At 44.5% G+C, this 19,863-nt stretch overlaps 1 protein-coding gene across 4 annotated transcripts in view; it reads right to left on the bottom strand.

The window, feature by feature from the left end:
- Nucleotides 1–19,863, bottom strand: part of LOC119968715 (1,4-alpha-glucan-branching enzyme-like) — a 707,296-nt gene that overhangs the window by 361,666 nt on the left and 325,767 nt on the right. For all 4 annotated transcript variants that reach the window (XM_038801318.1, XM_038801319.1, XM_038801320.1 and 1 more), the window contains exon 5: nucleotides 5,211–5,346. In XM_038801318.1, coding sequence (XP_038657246.1) covers nucleotides 5,211–5,346 — 136 coding nt within the window. The remainder of the gene's footprint in view (nucleotides 1–5,210; nucleotides 5,347–19,863) is intronic.

Genomic DNA, 19,863 nt, shown 5'->3' with positions numbered 1-19,863 from the left:
GGGGAACTTGCAGGTAGTGATGTTCCTATGGTTTTGCTCTCCTTGTCCTTCGAGGTGGTGGAGGTCGCAGATTTGAAAAATGCTGAAGGAGTTCTATGTTCTATGAGCCTTGGCAAGTTTCTGCAGTGATTTTTGTAGACGGGACACACATAGAACATTACAGCGCAGTACAGGCCCTTCGGCCCTCGATGTTGCGCCGACCTGTGAAACCCCTCTAAAGCCCATCTACACTATTCCCTTATCGTCCATGTCTATCCAATGACAATTTGAATGCGTTTAGTGTTGGCGAGTCCACTACTGTTGCAGGCAGGGCATTCCACGCACTTACTACTCTCTGAGTAAAGAACCTACCTCTGACATCTGTCCTATATCTATCTCCCCTCAATTTAAAGCTATGTCCCCTCGTGCTAGACATTCACCATCCGAGGAAAAGGGCTCTCACTGTCCACCCTATCTAATCCTCTGATTATCTTGTATGCCTCAATTAAGTCACCCCTTAACCTTCTTCTCTCTAACGAAAACAGCCTCAAGTCCCTCAGCCTTTCCTCATAAGTTCTTCCCTCCATACCAGGCAACATCCTGGTAAATCTCCTCTGCACCCTTTCCAATGCTTCCACATCCTTCCTATAATGCGGCGACCAGAACTGCACGCAATACTCCAAATGCAGCCGCACCTTAGTTTTGTACAACTGCAACATGACCTCATGGCTCCGAAACTCAATTCCTCTACCAATAAAAGCTAATACACCGTTCGCTTTCTTAACAACCCTCTCAACCTGGGTGGCAACTTTCAGGGATCTATCAGGGGTCTATGTACATGGAATGCTGTCACACTGCTGTCACGATGCAGCAGGAGGGGAGGGGAGGGAGTGAATATTTAAGGTAGTGGATGGGCTGCCAATCATGCATACATGTGTTTGCATAGCATTGATGCACACATCAGAAAAACAAGCCATCAGAATACCACGTCTGATTCTGTGAAAGCGATATCCAATTAGTTCCACTCCTAACAACACCCTTCAAGTATTTATCCAATTCCTTTTTGAAAGCTGCTGTTAAATTTGATTCCAGATGGTAGAAATCAATTGAATGAAAACTCCCCTTTTCCAACCAAGCGTTCCTGCTTATTACTTAAATCTGTGTCCTCTGGTTACGATGCAGTAAAAAAGGTTTCTCCATCCCAGCTTCACCAAAACTCTTTCACAATTTCAAACACCTCTATTAAATATCCCTTTAACCTTCTCTGCTCGGACAACAATCCCAGCTTCTCCTGAAATTTATGGACCCTGCGCTCAATCTAGAGAGATTTGAACCGATTACAGCACAGGCCTGTGCACTCAAATTCCCAACCTGTTCCCAGTGTGAAAAGCTCGGTATGGTGAGCATTAAAACGGTCCAATTAACCCAAGAGTTCAAACTTCCACGGTTGAAAAGCGTTGACTTGCATTTTTAGATGACATGATCACGACTTAAACTGGAGAATTTGGTGGCCTCGCTCAAAGGTTGCTTGGTATTGCTGTGCGGGAAATTAATGCCGGTCCCATCGAGGTCCGTGCCTTTTAAGGTTCAGGAAGCGTTGGGAGCAGAATATAAGGAGCTTTATGCCAAACCGGATCCGAACAATATAAAGAGCATTTTCCCCACACCCGTAGAAGGGTCAAAAATGGAATTAACCTGTCTGCTCTATCCGCGAACCTAACCATTTTGAGCTGTTTTTCCATTCATTGTCCCTCTGCAATTGGATATCCATCCTTGACAATTTTTGGGGAAAGCTCTACAATTTTAGTGAAGCAGATGCATTGGGATACATCACTTTGAACTTATAGTTTACTGAGAGGGAAGAGCTGAGGGAGATTAACATTAGTAGAGAAATGGTGCAGGGAAAATTGATGGGATTGAAGGTGAATACATCCCCAGGGCCTGAGAACTGCATCCCATGATGCTTAAGGAGGTGGCTCTGGAAATAGTGGATGCACTGGTGGTCACCTTCCGCGATTCTATAGACTCTGGAACAGTCCCTGCAGATTGGAGGACAGCTCACTCCACTCCTATATTCAAGAAGGGAGGTAGAGAGAAAGCAGGGAATTATAGACCAGTAAGCGTAACATCACTGGATAAAAGCAAATCACTGCGGATGCTGGAATCTGAAACGAAAGAGAAAATGCTGGAAAATCTCAGCAGGTCTGGCAGCATCTGTAGGGAGAGAAAAGAGCTAACGTTTAGAGTCCGATGACTCTTTGTCAAAGCCTAACATCACTAGTGGGGGAAATTCTTGAATCCATTATCAAGGACTTTATAGCGGGACATTTAGAAAGCAGTGGCAGGATCAGTCAGAGTCAGTATGGATTTATGAAGGGAAAATCATGCTTGACAAATCTGTTGGAATTCTTTGAAGCTGTAACCAGTACAGTTGACAAGGGGTAACCAGTCGATGTGGTATATTTGGACTTCCAGAAGGCGTTTGACAAAGTTCCGCATAATAAATAATTGTGCAAAATTAAAGCGCATAGGATGGGGGAAATGTATTGAGGCGGATAGAAAACTGGTTGGGAGAGAGGAAACAAACAGTAAGGATTAATGGGTCCTTTTCAAATTGTCAGGCAGTAACTAGTGAGGTACCACAGGGATCGGTGCTGGGACCCCAGCTATTCACAATATATATTAATGATTTGGATGAGGAAACAAAATGTAACATCTCGAAGTTTGCAGATGATGCCAAGTTGGGTGGGAGGGTGAACTGTGATGAGGATGCAGGGATCCTACAGCAAGATCTGGAATCCTACAGCATGATCTGGAATCCTACAGCATGATCTGGACAGGTTGGGCGAGTGGGAAAATCAATGGCAGCTGCAGTATAATTTGGATAAGTGTGAAGTTATTCACTTTGGAAGCAAAAACAGGAAGGCAGATGACTACCTGAATGGTTGCAATTTGGGAGAGGGGAGTGTGCAGCAGGACCTGGATGTCCTTGTACACCAGTCACTGAAGGTAAGCATGCAGGTGCAGCAGGCGGTAAAGAAGGCTCATGGTATGTTGGCCTTCATTGCGAGAGGTTTCGAGTACAGAAGCAGGGATGTGTTGCTGCAATTATACAGGGCCTTGGTGAAGCCACACTTGGAGTATTGTGTGCAGTTTTGGTGTCCTTCTCCGAGGAAGGATCATAGATCACAGAATTTATCGTGCAGAAGGAGGCTATTCGGCTCATCGAGTCTGCACCGGCTTTTGGAAAGAGCACCCTACTTAAGCTCACACCCCCACCCTATCCCCGTAACCCAGCAAACCCATCCAACCCAACCCAATCTTTTTGGACACTAAGTGCAATTTATCATGGCTAATCCACCTAACCTGAACATTTTTGGACTGTGGGAGGAAACCCACGCAGACACGGGGAGAAAGTGCAAACTCCGCGCAGGATGTTCTTGCTCTCGAAAAGGTTTACCAGACTGATTCGAGGGATGGCGGGACTGCCATATGAGGAGAGATTGACTCGGTTGGGATTGTTGTCGCTGGAGTTCAGAAGAATGAGGGGGATCTCATAGCGACTTATAAAATTCTCATGGGACTAGACAGGGTAGCTGCAGGGAAGATGTTACTGTCAGAGAATACAGCAAAATACAGATAGATTGTAGAGTTGGGCAGAGAAATGGCAGATGGATTTCAATCCAGGCTAATGCGAGGTGATGCATTTTGGAAGATCAAATTCAAGAGCGGACTATATGGTCAATGGAAGGGTCCTGGGGAAAATTGATGTACAGAGAGATCTGGGAGTTCAAGTCCATTGTACCCTGAAGGTGGCAACGCAGGTCGATAGAGTGGTCAAGAAGGCATACAGCATGCTTGCCTTCATCAGGCGGGGTTTTGAGTACAAGAGTCGGCAGGTCATGTTACAGTTGTATAGGACTTTGGTTAGGCCACATTTGGAATACTGCATGCAGTTCTGGTCGCCACATTACCAGAAGGATGTGGATGCTTTGGAGAGGGTGCAGAGGAAGCTCACCAGGATGTTGCCTGGTATGGAGGGTGCTAGCTATGAAGAAAGGTTGAGTAGATTAGGATTGTTTTCATTGGAAAGACGGAGGTTGAGGGGAGACCTGATTGAGGTCTACAAAATTATGAGAGGTATGGACAGGATGGATAGCAACAAGCTTTTTCCAAGAGTGGGGGTGTCAATTACAAGGGGTCACGATTTCAAGGTGAGAGGGGAAAAGTTTAAGGGAGATGTGCATGGAAAGTTTTTTACGCAGAGGGTGGTGGGTGCCTGGAATGCTTTGCCAGCGGAGGTGGTAGAGGCGGGCACGATAGCATCATTTAAGATGCATCTGGACAGATATATGAACGGGCGGGGAACAGAAAGAAGTAGATATTGGAAAATAGGCAACAGGTTTAGATAAAGGATCTGGATCGGCGCATGCTGGGAGGGCCGAAGGGCCTGTTCCTGTGCTGTAATTTTCTTTGTTCTTTGTTCAATGATGGGGGTGTCCAGAACCAGGGGTCACAGCCTGAGGACTCAGGGTAAACCATTTCAGACAAACACAAGGAGACATTTCTTCATAAAGAGTGGTGAACCTGTGGAATTCATTACCACAGGAAGTAGTTGATGCTAAAACTTTGAATATATTCAAGAGGCGGCTGGATATCGCTCTTGGGGAGAATGGGATCAAAGGCTATGGGGAGAAAGCAGGATTGGGCTATTGAGTTGGATGATCAGCCATGATCGTGATGAATGGCGGAGCAGGCTCGAAGGGCCAAAAGGACTCCTCCTGCTCCTATCTTATGTGTATCTATGTATATGTTCCCAGAGCTCTCCAGTACAAGGGGGTTTCCTCTCTGGATCCATTGTAAATGAACTAAGAAACTTTGCTGTGATTCGTCAAAAGTTTCATTATAGTTATATGCGCGACCATCAGGATGGCTCATAGCCATTTTTACATACCTATGTCTTTCTAAAGTTTGTCAAGATACCTGACTTTACCAGACACTTCTCAGCAGGACACGTTTAATTCTGTACTTGTTAAATTCTAGCCTGTGCTTCTAACCATGTGCGCTGCCAACAGCTTGCTAGGGACTTAGCTTATCTGCAGTGCTCAACAACCCATGGCTAGCCCACCTTTAGTTCCCTTTGATTCCATCCCTTTTAAGTATTATCTGTACCTTAGAATCCAGTAAAAGATTATGGCACAACAATCAGACATTTCTCGGCAATAACTCACCAAGGTTCTTAATTCTGACCAGAACATTTTGTGTGAAGTTCTTGTAAGAAGCAACCTTTCCCTCGGGTGATGCAATTCCAACATGTGCTTCGTAGATTCTCATGCTGTTCGGTCTCCGAGGATGGGGGTGCTTGCGCTGCAAACAAACAAAACCATCTTATTTTTCAGTTACATCTCTGATGCCGAGTCTTGCATATCATTTGAGCAGAGAGGAGTTTATCCATCTGCGCTGCCTCCACAGCACACAATGCTGAAAACACAACATTGACCGCCTTGGAATGTGAAGTGATGCATTTTGGAACGATGAAGAGAGGAAGAGATGGGGGCGGCACGGTAGCACAGTGGTTAGCACGGTTGCTTCACAGCACCAAGGTCCCAGGTTCGATTCCCGGCTTGGGTCACTGTCTGTGCGGAGTCTGCACGTTCTCGCCGTGTCTGGGTGGGTTTCCTCCGGGTGCTCCAGTTTCCTCCCACAGTCCAAAGATGTGTAGGTTAGGTTGACTGGCCGAGCTAAATTGCCGTTAGTGTCCAACAAAACGGTTAGGTGGGGTTACGGGGATAGGGTGGAGGTGTGGGTTTGGGTGGGGTGCTCTTTCCAACGGCCGGATCAGACTTGATGGGCCTAATGATCTCCTTCTGCACTGTAAATTCTATGATTGCATATAAATTAAATGATACAAGATTAAAGGAGGTACAATTTTAAAGGAGGTGCAGGAACAGAGGCACCGAGGGGATTTATATGCACCAGTCTGCCATGGTGGGATATTAGCACGTGACCACAGAGCATTAGTCTGGGTGTCTGGATTACTAGTCCAGTGATATTATCACTTTCCCACTATCTCCCCCAATTATGAGGTTTATAAGATTATGTTCTCAGACAGTGTTTCAAATTCAGGAGAAAAATGGAGGGGTCACGTGACCTGTTCTGAAGTCTGCAGAAGAACAGGCCTGGGTGACGACGCTATTGAAGATTAAAGGGAGGCCAAGGTTTTTGTTGCTGAGGAGTATGATAGCAGCACCTTTTATTGCATGGATGGACTGTTATTCTGCAAAGTCTGAGGAAGCCGTGAGGATGTTGGGATGTAACAGTTAGAACTTAAACTGTCTATTTACTTCCAAGATGAAAGAGTGGAGGTCAATAATAGTGAATCAGCATTTCTACCTGGATACAAGGCCTATGCGATTCACACTGCCACGGAGATGGGCTCTGAGATGGAAAGGGTTTGTAAGGTATCCCTGAAATTCTCTAAAACAGTGAGTCTGCAAGAATCCAGGAGAGAGGGAGCAACCGGAGATTGATGATTCACCACATCAGAACACAGGTCAGAGCTTGTGCTCAGATTGAAAAGGCCAGATGTGTGGTGATTTGAACTGAACATGGAAGATTCACCTAGGTTGCGTTAAAGTGCGAATTACCAGGAAAAGCCCTCACTGTGAAAGACGGTTCTGCCGTTCGAATCTACAAGGCTGGGAAAGAAAAGGCACAAAGGAAACCCAGGGGAGCTGGGGTCACTCTGGAATAGGTTTTTTAAGTTGCCAAGAATGCCTTTTGTCTGCTGCAGTAAAAGTCTTAAAACATGAAATCTTGTCATGCTACCCTTTCACAGGATGTTAGAATTAATTTTTTTAAAGTTATCTATCTCCATGGAGATCGTAACAGCTAATAAAAAAAAATCATACGGGATCTTGGACTTCATTAAAAGAGGAATTTGGTACAAATGTTATAGTACATCTTTGTAAGACACTAGGTAAGAATCAACAAAGTATTAATTTCAATTCTAGACACCACACATGAGGAAGGATCTCAGGGCCATGAGAGTTTGCAGAGGAGAATTACTAGAATTAGACAAGATACAAGAGACTTTAGTTTAAACTTGAAAATGTACAGCACAGAAGGAAACCATTCAGCCCATTATGTCTTTATCAGCTGAAAATTACCTATGCAGTCGTATTCTACCTTCCAGTTCTTGGTCTTTAGACCAGTAGGTTACAACAATTCAAGTGCACATGTATGTATTTTTTTAATTGGGATGTGGGTTTTTGCCTCTGCCACCCTTTCAGGTGCTGTGCTCCAGGCCCCCACCACCTACCAGCAAAGACACCTTCTTTCAACTCCCCTCAGATCTTTCTGAAAATACGGAAACTTTAATAATTATATTATTGCTCACGGCAATGCTTTTATTCATCAGAGCTGATCTACCTGGTTTAAATTTAAACAAAAGCTTCAAGAAAAATACAAGCTTAGCAGTTAACTGCTCCCTGGTGCATTCTCCATAGCAATGCCTCTACCAATCATATTCCACTTGCTAACCAGCGGCCACTTCTCGTGCAGTCTAAAAAGCCTAAATTGTTGTTCCCTTTGTGATTTGGTCTTGATCTTGTTTCCTTTGAGATTTGGTATTCTTGTGAATCTACCTTGATGAGTGCAAGACAAAAAGCTTCAACAGCATGTATTTTTTTTTCAGAAATAATTACACACCGAATGTTACTATGCTGCTTTATTGCTGTTTTGTTTTTGTTCGCTTCTCGGGTCATGTTAATTATAAAATGGGGTCACATTGGAAATCCGACTAGAAAGCACTGCCTTAATATTTCTGCCCTCACCCTGTTTATGGCATCCAATATTTCACACGTCCCTTTAACTGCAACGTGAATTGAGTGGAGAATCTGCAATTGTTCCCCTTAGAACAGTGCAATTATGAGGAGCTTTGATCGTGTTCAAAATCATGATTTCAATAGAATTAAAAATGATTAACTGTTTCTAGTGGCACAAGGATCACAAACCAGAGGACTCGGATTTAAGGTGATTGGAAAAAGAACCATCAGCGACAGGGAAACCTTTCCTTATGCGGCGAGGTGGTGTAATCTAGAATGCACTCACTGCCTGAAGAGATAGAATAGAATATATACAGTGCAGAAGGAGGCCATTCGGCCCATCAAGTCTGCACCGACCCACTTAAGCCCTCACTTCCACCCTATCCCTGTAACCCAATAACCCCTCCTAATCTTTTTGATCGCTAAGGGTAATTGATCATGGCCATTCCACCTAACCTGCACGTCTTTGGACTGAGAGGAGAAACCGGGGCACCCGGAGGAAACCACTCAGACACGGGGAGAACGTGCAGACTCCGCACAGACAGTCGCCCAAGCGGGGAATCGAACCTGGGACCCTGGCGCTGTGAAGCCACAGTGCTATCCACTTGTGCTACCGTGCTGCCGTGGTGGAAGTACATATAGCAACTCTTAACAGAAAACTGTATAAATGCTTAAAAAGAAAAAACATTGCAGGGCTATGGGGGGAAAGAGTGGGGAAGTGGGGCTAATTGGGTAGCTGTTTCAAAGTGCAGGCACAGTGTGTCGAAAGGCATCCACCTGTGACATTCTGTTTGCTGATTCCAAGTCCCCTCAGAGCTCAGTTGCTGCAGTGTGTGGAAGTGTCACATTAAAGCTAAGCATGGACTAGAAAGAAGAATCAAGTCACAAAACAGGAGCTTGACTGGATAAACTACAGAACTGGGAGTGGCCTGGAAATAAGTCATCATCAGCACATGCCCTGGCAATGGAATGAAACAAACGGATCCAAGGGAAAATAAAGAAGAAGCAATAAACGCAATGCAGGAAACATTCAAGTAGAACCATCAAAGACATGAGATTTATATTTGTATGAAAAAGGGCAGCACGGTGGTGCAGTGGTTAGCACTGCTGCCTCACGGTGCCGAGGTCCCAGGTTCGATCCCGGCTCTGGGTCACTGTCTGTGTGGAGTTTGCACATTCTCCCCGTGTTTGCGTGGGTTTCGCCCCCACAACCCAAAGATGTGCAGGGTAGTTGGATTGGCCACGCTAAATTGCCCCTTAATCGGAAAAAATGAATTGGATACTCTAAATTTATTAAAAAATAAATATTTGTATGAAAAACATCTTCACACTTACACATATACAGAAGACGTAGAATTCAATATTTTGATGAAATTAACGCTGAGAAATGGAATTCTTCCAATTTGGGAATGTAACTTCAACGACCAACTCACAAATAATGACAACAGATGCATTAAATCAGAGAAACGTTACGATGCAGCAAGATCCATCCAGATCTGTGTCTGCACTGGCCAAAAAGAGACAAAAAATAAACCAGGTGCTCCCTCTACTCCCATTTTCCAACACCTGGTCCATAGCCTTACAGGTCGAGCGAAGCAGATCAAAGGATATTGCCGAAAGCAGGATTAGGATATTGAGTTAGATGATGAGCCATGATCATAATGTTTGTGCGTGTTCTCAGACTTCTGTATCTCCTGCCCGGAGGAAGCCCTTGAGCAAAACCTCCAAGAAAATAGGGGCATGGTGCGAGATCAGAATGCTACCTGTGGAGCATGAGGACACCAGGTACAAGATCGTCCCTCGCACCATATAATAATGTAGTATGCCATTGATGCAGGGCTGAAAGAAAGTGAGGGGCAGGCTCCAAGGGCCGGATGGCCTCCTCCTGCTCCTATTTTCTATGTTTCAGATGCAGACCCAGGTATCTTTTGAATGAGTTTAAACCTCAACCACCATCTCAGGCCGTGAAATCCAGGTGCCCACCATCCTCTGGGTGAAAATGATTTTCCTCAAGTCACCTCTGATCCTTTGTCCAATCACCTTGAATCCATGCCCCTGGTAACTGACCCCTCAGCTAGTCTTTCCTGTCTACCTTATTTACGCCCCTCATGATTATGTACAGTACAATTAGGTCTCGGCTTGACCTCCTCTAGGCTAAAGAGAAAAACCCAAGTCGATCGAAATCTCTTCTCCTTGTTGCAATTTTCCAAGCCCTGGCAACATTCTTGTAAATCTCCTGTGCACTCTCTCCACAGCAATTATGTCCTTCCTCTAAGGGATGACCAGAACTGTATATAGAACTCCAGCTGTGGCCAAACCAGCGTTCCACACAGTTCCAGTGTTACATCCCTAATTTTATATTCTACACTTTGTCTAATGAAGGAAAGGATGTCATCTGCTTTCTTTACTACTTTGTACCATCTTCAAGGACCGAGAGGTAGAAGCTTCACTTTCTTTCAGCCCTGCATCAATGGCATACTACATTAATTATCATATCGTGCAGGGAACGACCTTGTACCTGGTGTCCTGATGCTCCACAGGTAGCATTCTGATCTCGCACCATGCCCCTATTTTCTTGGAAGTTTTGCTCAAGGGCTTCCTTCGGGCAGGAGATACAAAAGTCTGAGAACACGCATGAACAGATTGAAAAAAAGCTTCTTCCCCACTGTCACCAGACTCCGAAACGACCCTCTTATGGACTGACTTCATTAACACTACACCCTGTGTGCTTCACCCGATACCGGTGTTTATGTATATACATTGTATACCTTGTGTTGCCCTATTATGTATTTTCTTTGATTTCCTTTTCTTCCCATGTACTTAATGATCTGTTGAGCTGCTCGCAGAAAAATACTTTTCACTGTACCTCGGTACACGTGACAATAAACAAAATCTAATCCAATCCTCCAGCCCGATCGGGAATGTGGAGGTTTGGTGCCTCCCGAGAAGAGATACAGCATTTACTACACATTTGAAAAAAAAGAGTTTGAGTTTTTTCTCTTGTTAGTTCAACACCAGATATCTCCCCCCTCCATTCTGTGGGAGACGTGCAAGACATATGCTGATTATTTTGCACGCTGCTAATAAAAGGCAGAAATGCTGGAGAGTTAGCTGCGGTTTGAGGGTTGCTCGATAAAGGCAGAGGAGAATAATAAGAGGACTCCCAATGGGAAACTGTTGAAGGAAATAGGTGCGGCAAGAGTGGCTTTGAATGCCTTATTAACTTGCAGGCTGAGTAAAGCTTCAGGTTTGCAAAGCAGGAATTGTCCGAACTTTGGTCAAATGGGCTGAGCAGCAGCAAATGTAATTCAATCCGGATAAATGTGAGGTGATTCACTTGGGCAGGACAAACAAGGAAAGGGAATATATGATAAACGGCAGGACCCTGGGGGGGCATGTACACCAGTCCCTTCAGGTAGCAGAGCAGGTGGATGCAGTGTTTAAGAAGGCAGATGATATATTTGCTTTTATTAGCCAATGTATAGAGTTCCAGAGTAGGGAGGTTATGCTGGAACTGTACAAAACGTTGGTTTAGCCACAGCGAGAGTATTGTGTGCAGTTCTGGAATCCACATTATAGGAGGGGTGTGATATCACCGGAAAGGGTACAGAGGAGATTTACCGGGATGTTGCCTGGGCTGGAGAGTTTGTTATGAAGAGAGATTGGACAGACTGGGGCTGTTTTCTTTGGAGCAGAGGAAATGAGGGGGAACGTGATTGAGATGTATAAAATGAAGAAGGGTATATAGATAGAGTCAATAGGAAGTACTCATGGTAGAGGGATCAATGACCAGGAGACATACATTTAAGGTAAGGGGCAGGAGGTTTAGAGGGGATGTGAGGGGAAACTTTTTTGCCCAGAGGGCAGTGAGAGTCTGGAACTCGCTTTCTGAAAGGGTGGTGGAGGCAGAGACCCTCATAACATTTAAGAAGTCTTTAGATGCACACTTGCACTGCCAGGGCAGACAAGGCTATGGGCCATGTGCTGGGAAATGGGATTAGAATAGTTAAGTGGTTGTTTTTGACACAGACGCAATGGCCTTTTCTATTCTGTTTGAATCTATGACAAAGGAAAAGACTGACTCTAGGGCAATCCTCTAATCCACTCTGCACGGCTTTTGGGAGGGAAGAAAGTAACGAGGACAGGAGAAATAAATGGGGCCTTTAGGGAATTCTATGTGGGATTATACAAGTCTGGCCTTTCTGGTGGCGGGCTGGTGGGTATGGAGCATTTCAGCTCTTCCTTGAAGCTCCCGGAAGCCTCAGAAAGCCAACATACGTCTCTTAGTGCTCCTCTGTCTTGGGAAGAGGTAGCAAAGGCCATTAGAGAGCTTAAGCCAGGGATGTTTGTGACCTAGTTTGAGGGGCTGCTCATCATGGGGAAGGGGGGGGATGAAAAAGGGGAAAAATCTGTACAGACGGTACAGTTCATTGTAGGGAAGTATGTTTCCAGGGGTATTTATTCGCTGTAACCAGTTTTGATACATGTTTGTAAAAAAATACATTTTTTTTTTAGAAAAGAGAGCTTCAGCCAGGTAAGACACCAGGAACCAGGCTTTGGGTATGAGATTTATAGGGATTTTAAGGATTTGTTGTTGGACCCACTGCCGGGCATGTTTCGTCACTCCTTTGCGTTGGGGAGGCTGCCGCCGACTTTACGTGAGGCTAACATTTCTTTGATTCTGAAGGCGGGCAAGGACCTGGAGGCGTGTGCCTACTATAGGCCAATATGTATTCTGAATATCGACTTCAAACTGTTACCTAAGATTCTAGCCAAAGGCTGGAAAACATCCTCCGACAATCATGTGGGAGGACCAGACAGGGTAGTAATGTTATAAAGCTTCTAATGTGATGCAGGCTTTTCAAAAAGGTTGACTGGACAAGATGGTTATTTGCTTGGATGCAGAAAAAGCATTTGAACGGATTAAGTGGAATTCTTTGGTTTATACATCGGGAGGCATTGACTTGGGGAGAACTATATGAAGTGGGTTCAATTACTATATCAAGGTTCCGTGGCAGGTTAAGGTCGAACGTTGGGCCTCAGAGAGGGACTAGGCAAGGTTGCCCTCTGTACCTCTTGTTGTTGGCGTTGGCCATTGAGACACTGACAGAGGACATCTGGTCAGATCCCGTAATATCGATGTTGGAATGTCGGCCGAAGCAGCAAAAGATTAGGCTTTATGTGGATGAAGTACTGCTGTACGTGTCGACTCATGGTGTTTCAGTCCCGCCTATTATTGGAGTGGTGGACAGTTTAGTGCATTTTTGGGTTACAAGATTAACTGTACTAAGTCAGAGGCCATGCCAGTGGGGGACTGTGAATTTCCCCTTTAGATGGTCCCCCATGGGATTTCAATATCTTGGGGTTTCCATTACCCCTTACTTTAGACAGTTATATGCGGTCAGCTCCTCCAATTGATTGCAGCTATTAGATAGGATCTCATTCGGTAGTTGCCGCTCCCAATTCTTTGGCTAGTCAGGATCACCCTAATTAAAATGAATTTACTAGCCGGATTGTTATATCTTTTACAAATGCTGCCTAGTCTGTTGTTGGCTCATCATTAAAGAAATTAATGGAATGATTAGTACATTTATTTGGAACAAACGTAAACCTAGACTGAAGTTTGGCTAAATTCCTGTTACCAGGAGCTGGGGAGGGGCTGGGTCTCCCAAATATTAGGCTACACCAGCTGGCTTCTTGCCTAACATTCATTGGAGACTGGGTTAGGATGGACCCAGCCTCCATCTGGCTTGGCATTGATGCAGAGCAGTTAATTTGCTCTCTACGTGTCTTGTTCTCCGGTAACATTAAAGCGGGCTCTGCTAAATGTGATAAACCTGTTATTATTAATACTCTTAGAGCGTTGGTCCACCAACTAGAAGGTGGATCTGAATGACCTCCGCTCTCTCTCCTTTCCCGGGCAGTCCAGACTTCCCACCCGGTCTTATCGACCATGGATTTGATTCCAGGAGAAATAGAAGCATTTGTTGGCTGGGACACATTCAGAGATACCTTCTTGTCATCCTTCGAGCAGCTATGTTAGCAATTTGGCATCCCATGACAATCTAGGTACTTACAGCTTTGAGATATTGGGCGAGATTTACCGGTCGTGTTGCGCTGAAAAGAAGCAAGGCACAACGCGACCAGTGGATGCCGAGAGATCCCACCCCTGGGATCAACCCGATTTGCCGTGCTTCACGGGATCACTTTCTGGCAAATTATATATTAGAGTGAGACAGCTAGTCACACTCTAATATGCGTTCCCGAAATCTAACCCAGCTGTGGGGTCTATCTGCCTCGCTCGACCCAGTGCCATTCACCACAAAAAGTGAGCAGACAGAGCGGCACTCATGGGGATGTCCCATGGGACTGGTACCCTGCACTGTCAGCCTGGTACCCTTAGTGCCACCTGGGTGCCAGTCTGGTACTGCCATCTGGCAGGGGCACTGCCGGGGTGCCAAGTAGCCATTTTTTGCGCAGCAGTGTTCGGGCCGAGGTGCCTTGTGCGGGTATGGGGGGGTCCTAAGAAGCCCATTTAAAAATAGCATCCCAACCCTTCGCTGCACCGAGGAGTTCCGGCGAGCAGGACTCCTCAATGCAGAAAACGGAGTTCTCCACAGAGGCCCCCGATCTACCCGGATGGGCACTAGATAGCGGGGTGTTTCTGGGCACTCCGAGTACCGGGAAAGACCCGGATAATCTCCCGCGCTGCGGGACTCTGTCCCCATTTGGGTTGATCCCGCACATTAACCTTAATAAGATTTCCCAGCATCTTGACTTCTCAATTTCCCCGGTGGAAAGAACCCTGATTTCTGTACAGCCTAAACAATTGATTCATAAGTTCTCTGATGTTTGGAACTCCACAGCCTGCATCACCAGGTTGGGTGCCCTGCAAGCATGGAGAAAACACTTTGCTATCAAGATTGATGGAAAATCATGGAACAACATTGGATTATGCCGGTAAAATTTCAGATTGTAAAAGGATGAAGAGACACAGTTCACTATACTACACCATATTCATATTAGGTTTGATCCTGCTTTATACCCAATGTACCTAAAGTGCCAGGTAGTCGAAGGCGATTATGTACCATGTCTGTAGGTCTGTGAAAAGATGGAATCCTACTGGTCAGCTGTGGTTAGGGAGCTAGAGAGGATTATTGACAGAGCTTTAGCATCCTGTCCTGCATTTCTGATGCTGGGTCTCCCGGATGGGAGAATCACAGGTTCTAATGAAAAAAGGATATATAATATTCTGACCTTTGCTGTTCGTAAAAACAGCCTGTGCTCCTGGATTAGTGACAAATATCCTTGCATCTAAAGCTGGCACAGGCTGATTATGAAATGCATCCCCATGGATTTTTTGACATCTGCTCCCCACTCTAAAATCCGATGCATTTTGTAAAGTATGGGACCTCTATCTTAAATTAATTGGCTCCACCTTGGCTGAGTTGCTTCTGCTAAGCTTTCCACGAGTGAGTTTACCCTCGTTTAACTCAATTTAATCCATTTCAAGCTGTTAGTCTGAATCTCAATACTTTGGAGTGTGTGACCTGCATTGTTATCCTTCTTTACCCACTCACCGTGGTACTTTTGTTGAATTGATCCGGCATTTTAGCTATGGGCTCTTGCTCTTCGACTGACTGTTCCAAATCTATTCTGTAATGTTTTGCGTGCATTTATGTTTGCAGTAGCTCTCGTTCTGTCTGTACTCGTTTTGCACCAATTCTTCGGTTATTTGTTGAAATTGGCGGGTTCAAGGGAAAGCATTATTTTTATTTTATTCTGTAAGAGTACGTTATCGAGTCCCACTCCCCCTCTCTACCCCCATAACACCCTAAACCTTTGGACACAAAGGGGCAATTTATCACGGCCAATCCACCTAACCTGCACATGTTTGGACTGTGGGAGGAGACTAGAGCACCCGGAGGAGACCAACGCAGACACGGGGAGAACGTGAGACTCCACACAATCGTCCAAGGTTGGAAACGAACCCGGGTCCCTGGCCCTGTGAGGCCGCAGTGCTTGAGAGAAGATTTTGAAGCATGTTTTTGGAGGTGGAGCTCGAAACTCTCATGTGACATGTGAAAACTATCTGGGAGATTCGGAGCAGAAAGCCATAGAGACAGAGTGTATATTTGACCATCGTCATCTTGTGTTTATGAGATGATTATAGCCTAAGACGTACTTTGCGATTCATGTTAATCTTTAAATGTGCGTGTATTTGTTAAACTAAGAGGGTACTGAAGGAGAATCCAATTTTAATTTTTTAATTTTAATACATTCTTTTTCTTGTTGTTAAAACTAATTAGCGGTCCTGTAACTCTGTTCCTCCAAGTTTTATATTAAAAAATAGTTATGGACTATTGAGCCAGGGTTCAATTCTGGGATCTTCCCATCCAGTTATAACATTAACTGGGATCATGACACATTGTTGTTCATTGGATTTTGCTGTGTGTGAGTTGGTTTTCACGTTTGCGAAATTACTGCAGTGACTACACATGAAAACTGGCTTTAAGCTAAGGGCACCCAAAACGCGTGAAAGAGGTTAAGAAATGCACGGTCTTGCTTTGCTACTTTCAAATTAACAGCAGTTTCACACTACGAATCGGGTTGAGATAAGCCAAACCTATTTCTCATCAGAGCCAAAGACAGGCGACTTTGACTCTCTCATGGGGAGATGGTAGCACAGCGATAATGTCACTGGTCTCGTGATCCAGGAGGCCAGACTAATGCTGTGGCTTCAAATCCCACCATGGCAACAGATAGAATTTAAATTAAATCATGAAGTCTGGAATTGAAGAGCTGGTCTCGGTGGTGGCGACCACAAAATGATCACTTGCTGTAAAAACCCACCATCTTCACTGATGTTCTTTAGAGAAGGGAATCTGCCATCCTTACCTGGCCCAATCCGACAAGTGACTCCAGGCCCACAGCAATGTGGTTTACTCTTATCTGCCCTCCATGAGAGCTCAGAAAGCCAAGGACAGTCAGAGATAGAAAACCAATGCCAGTGATGCCCACGCTGTACCCCATCAAAGAATAAATCAAGGCTGGATTGCCGGTGAGCAGGCAGTACACCGCACATCACTATTTATGTTCAATCCTTACATCATCTGCCACTTTACCAACAATCTCATTACTTTTGCTTTTATTATTTTTTCCCCTGTACGTCTGCCAGTGCAACAAAAATATTAAGTGCAGCTTGGCAGATTTAATTCATTTACGACAAACAAAGGCATTGTTATAAAACAGACAAAGACCAACGTGATTGTTTCAATTCCCTTTCAGATGTAAGTTATGTCTTCCCTCTCACCAAGTAAGAGTGTGAACATGACTTGCTTTAGAAAGGCAGCCTAATTACAGAAGATAACTGTGGGTAGTGAACGACTATTGTCATTGAGTCGCTGTGACTAAATCCAGCGAGTGAATCTGTAATCGTAGCTCAAAGAGAATTGGGTACACTTTAGATTTTTAATAACCATTAATATTTTTGCAGTGCTCTTAAACCATAGGAGTCACATTATACACAAGCGTACAGGCACACAGGATACATTCCAAATACTGGCAGCCTCAGGAGACCATCTTTAATATAACAAAAAAAGAGCTGGGGGTACAACACAAGCTATGTTCAATTTGTTTCTGTCAGAGGAAGGTCAGAGATTCCTCAGCTTTCATTTTTAATGCAGCATTTCAATTTTCAAAAGGCCTTCTCCACAAGCTGGATTCTGCCGGCAACTTATTTATTTCAATAAATAAAAGCAAAATTTTTGTGGATGCTGGGCATCCGAATTAAAAACAGGGAATGCTGGAAAACCATAGCTGGTCTGGCAGCATCTGTGGAGAGAGAAACAAAGTTTACATTTTGAGTCCGTGTGACTCTCCTTCAGATTTATTTCTCCGCCTAGGCAATTATTGTTGATTGCAGAAAAGTGCAGAGTTTGTATCTGAATTGTGTTGGGTTCTATCTACATAGAAGTGCCCAATATCAGAAACATATATGTCAAAACCTTTCCATTTGTAAATCCTGTCAAGTTTTCTGTATTCCTTTGATAGAATTGTTGCAGTACAGAAGGTGGCTATTTCGCCCCATTGTGTCAGTGATGTACCCTCTACCATCACTGTGCATAGAAACACCAAATGGAAACTTACTGAGCTGCAATTCCCAGCGTAAGTGGCGCACCACCATCGAATGCAGGATGGGGTAATTATACCATGACATGTTTACAAAGACGGACAAGGGCAGCAGTTGGATGGGAAGATCATCACTTCCAGCTTTCACTCCAAGCCATCCTGACTTAGAACAACATCATCGTTCCTTCACTGTTGCTGGGACAAAACCGGGGAACATCCTTCGCAACAACACTGTGGGTGTATCTACATCACACTATGGTGGTTCAAGAAAGTGGCTCATAAACAACTTCTCAGAAAGAACAAGGTATGAGAAACAACTGCTGGCATTGCCAGTGATGCCCACATCCGAGCAGGAATTCATCAAAAGACAGTTTCTGATTACAAATCCAAGCACTAGAATCAATAAGGACATACACAGTTGTAAGGGCCCTTCCTGTCGATCCACTTATTTCCCATTTCTTTAACTTTGTCATTATCTGTTGATTTACAGCGTTAGGGTTCCAGGTCCGATTCCCGGCTTGGGTCACTGTCAATGCGGAGTCTGGACGTTCTCCCCGTGTCTGCGTGGGTTTCCTCCGGGTGCTCCAGTTTCCTCCCACAAGTTCCGAAAGACGTGCTGTTAGGTGAACTGGACATTCTGAATTCTCCCTCTGTGTACCCGAACAGGTGCCAGAATGTGGCGACTAGGAGATTTTCACAGTAACTTCATTGCAGTGTTAATGTAAGCCTACTTGTGACAATAATAATTATCATTTTGATCCATGGATATTTTATGGACATATACCTTTAAGTCAAGCAGAGGAAGTCAGGAACCAAACGCTGCAAAATAGTACACTGTACTATTGGAGCTTAAGATTTTGAACAAAAGAACTCAGACTTTCTGGCACCCAAAGGTATTTGGTTTGATTGTTTGGCTGGTAGCAAATGGATTGGCCGAAGACCGTATTCTACCCGGCGATAGGCAGTGATCGAATTCAGCTAGGTGGGGGGTTTTCAAAGGACCCAGGAAAAGGTCTTGGACACCGAGCGAAGAAGCTGTGAGTTGCTCTCTCGCTCTGTCTTTTTCTCCAAAAATGCTTCCTGCCTACTGTTTTCTGAATCTGCAGAGACATCTTTAGGTCCTGATGAATCTACAGTGAAAACCATTACAGACTGAAAGCAAGAACATCCACAGGAAGGCCTAGACTAAAAAGATAAATGTACTGGAAGATGTCCATCTGAAATAGGGGCTTATATCCTTTCACTTTTAGTACTAATTTATTTACCCGCTCTTTCCCCTCTGTATTTGTCTGTCTTGCGTGTGTGTGGAGGGTGGGCAAGTTAAAGAATGGATGAATTATGAATTAGATAATAGTTAACTAGTTGTATTTGCTGCATATTTAATTATAGTTATTGTTATTTAAAAAAATGCATTGTGGTTTAATTTACAAACCTGGTGATTGTAATTATTGGGCAGCCAAAGGCTTTGGGCGTTTACTAAGAATTGATTGTTAATTTCAATTGTGTTGCAACTCCTGTCAAGTGGGCCTGGAATTAACCATGCACTAGCCCAGGGTCTCTTAACAATAGTGCAAACTGAATGTAGAACTTCAATATTGGCACTGAAATGAGTCAGTGCTTCCTGATCTAATTATACTGACTCATGTTCACGTGAAAATCACAGTTGCTGGAAGGATAAATCCTGGGCGCAGGGGCGAACGTCTCTGCACTTCATCTTTCACCAAAGTTCACCCCCCGCATCCACATGCTGTTCTTTGTTGACATTAGAATTGCTAATGTTGTCCCTTTGTTTAAAGAATTGCTAATGTTGTCCCTTTGTTTAAGAAGGGTAGCAGAGATAATCCAGGAAATAATAGACCTGTGAGCTTGACGTCAGTGGTAGGCAAACTGTTGGAGAAGATACTGAGGGATAGGATCTATTCACATT

The sequence above is a fragment of the Scyliorhinus canicula genome, chromosome 7 (assembly GCF_902713615.1).
Source record: "Scyliorhinus canicula chromosome 7, sScyCan1.1, whole genome shotgun sequence".
Taxonomy (NCBI): Eukaryota; Metazoa; Chordata; class Chondrichthyes; order Carcharhiniformes; family Scyliorhinidae; genus Scyliorhinus; species Scyliorhinus canicula.
This window is presented reverse-complemented; position numbering and strand designations above follow the sequence as displayed.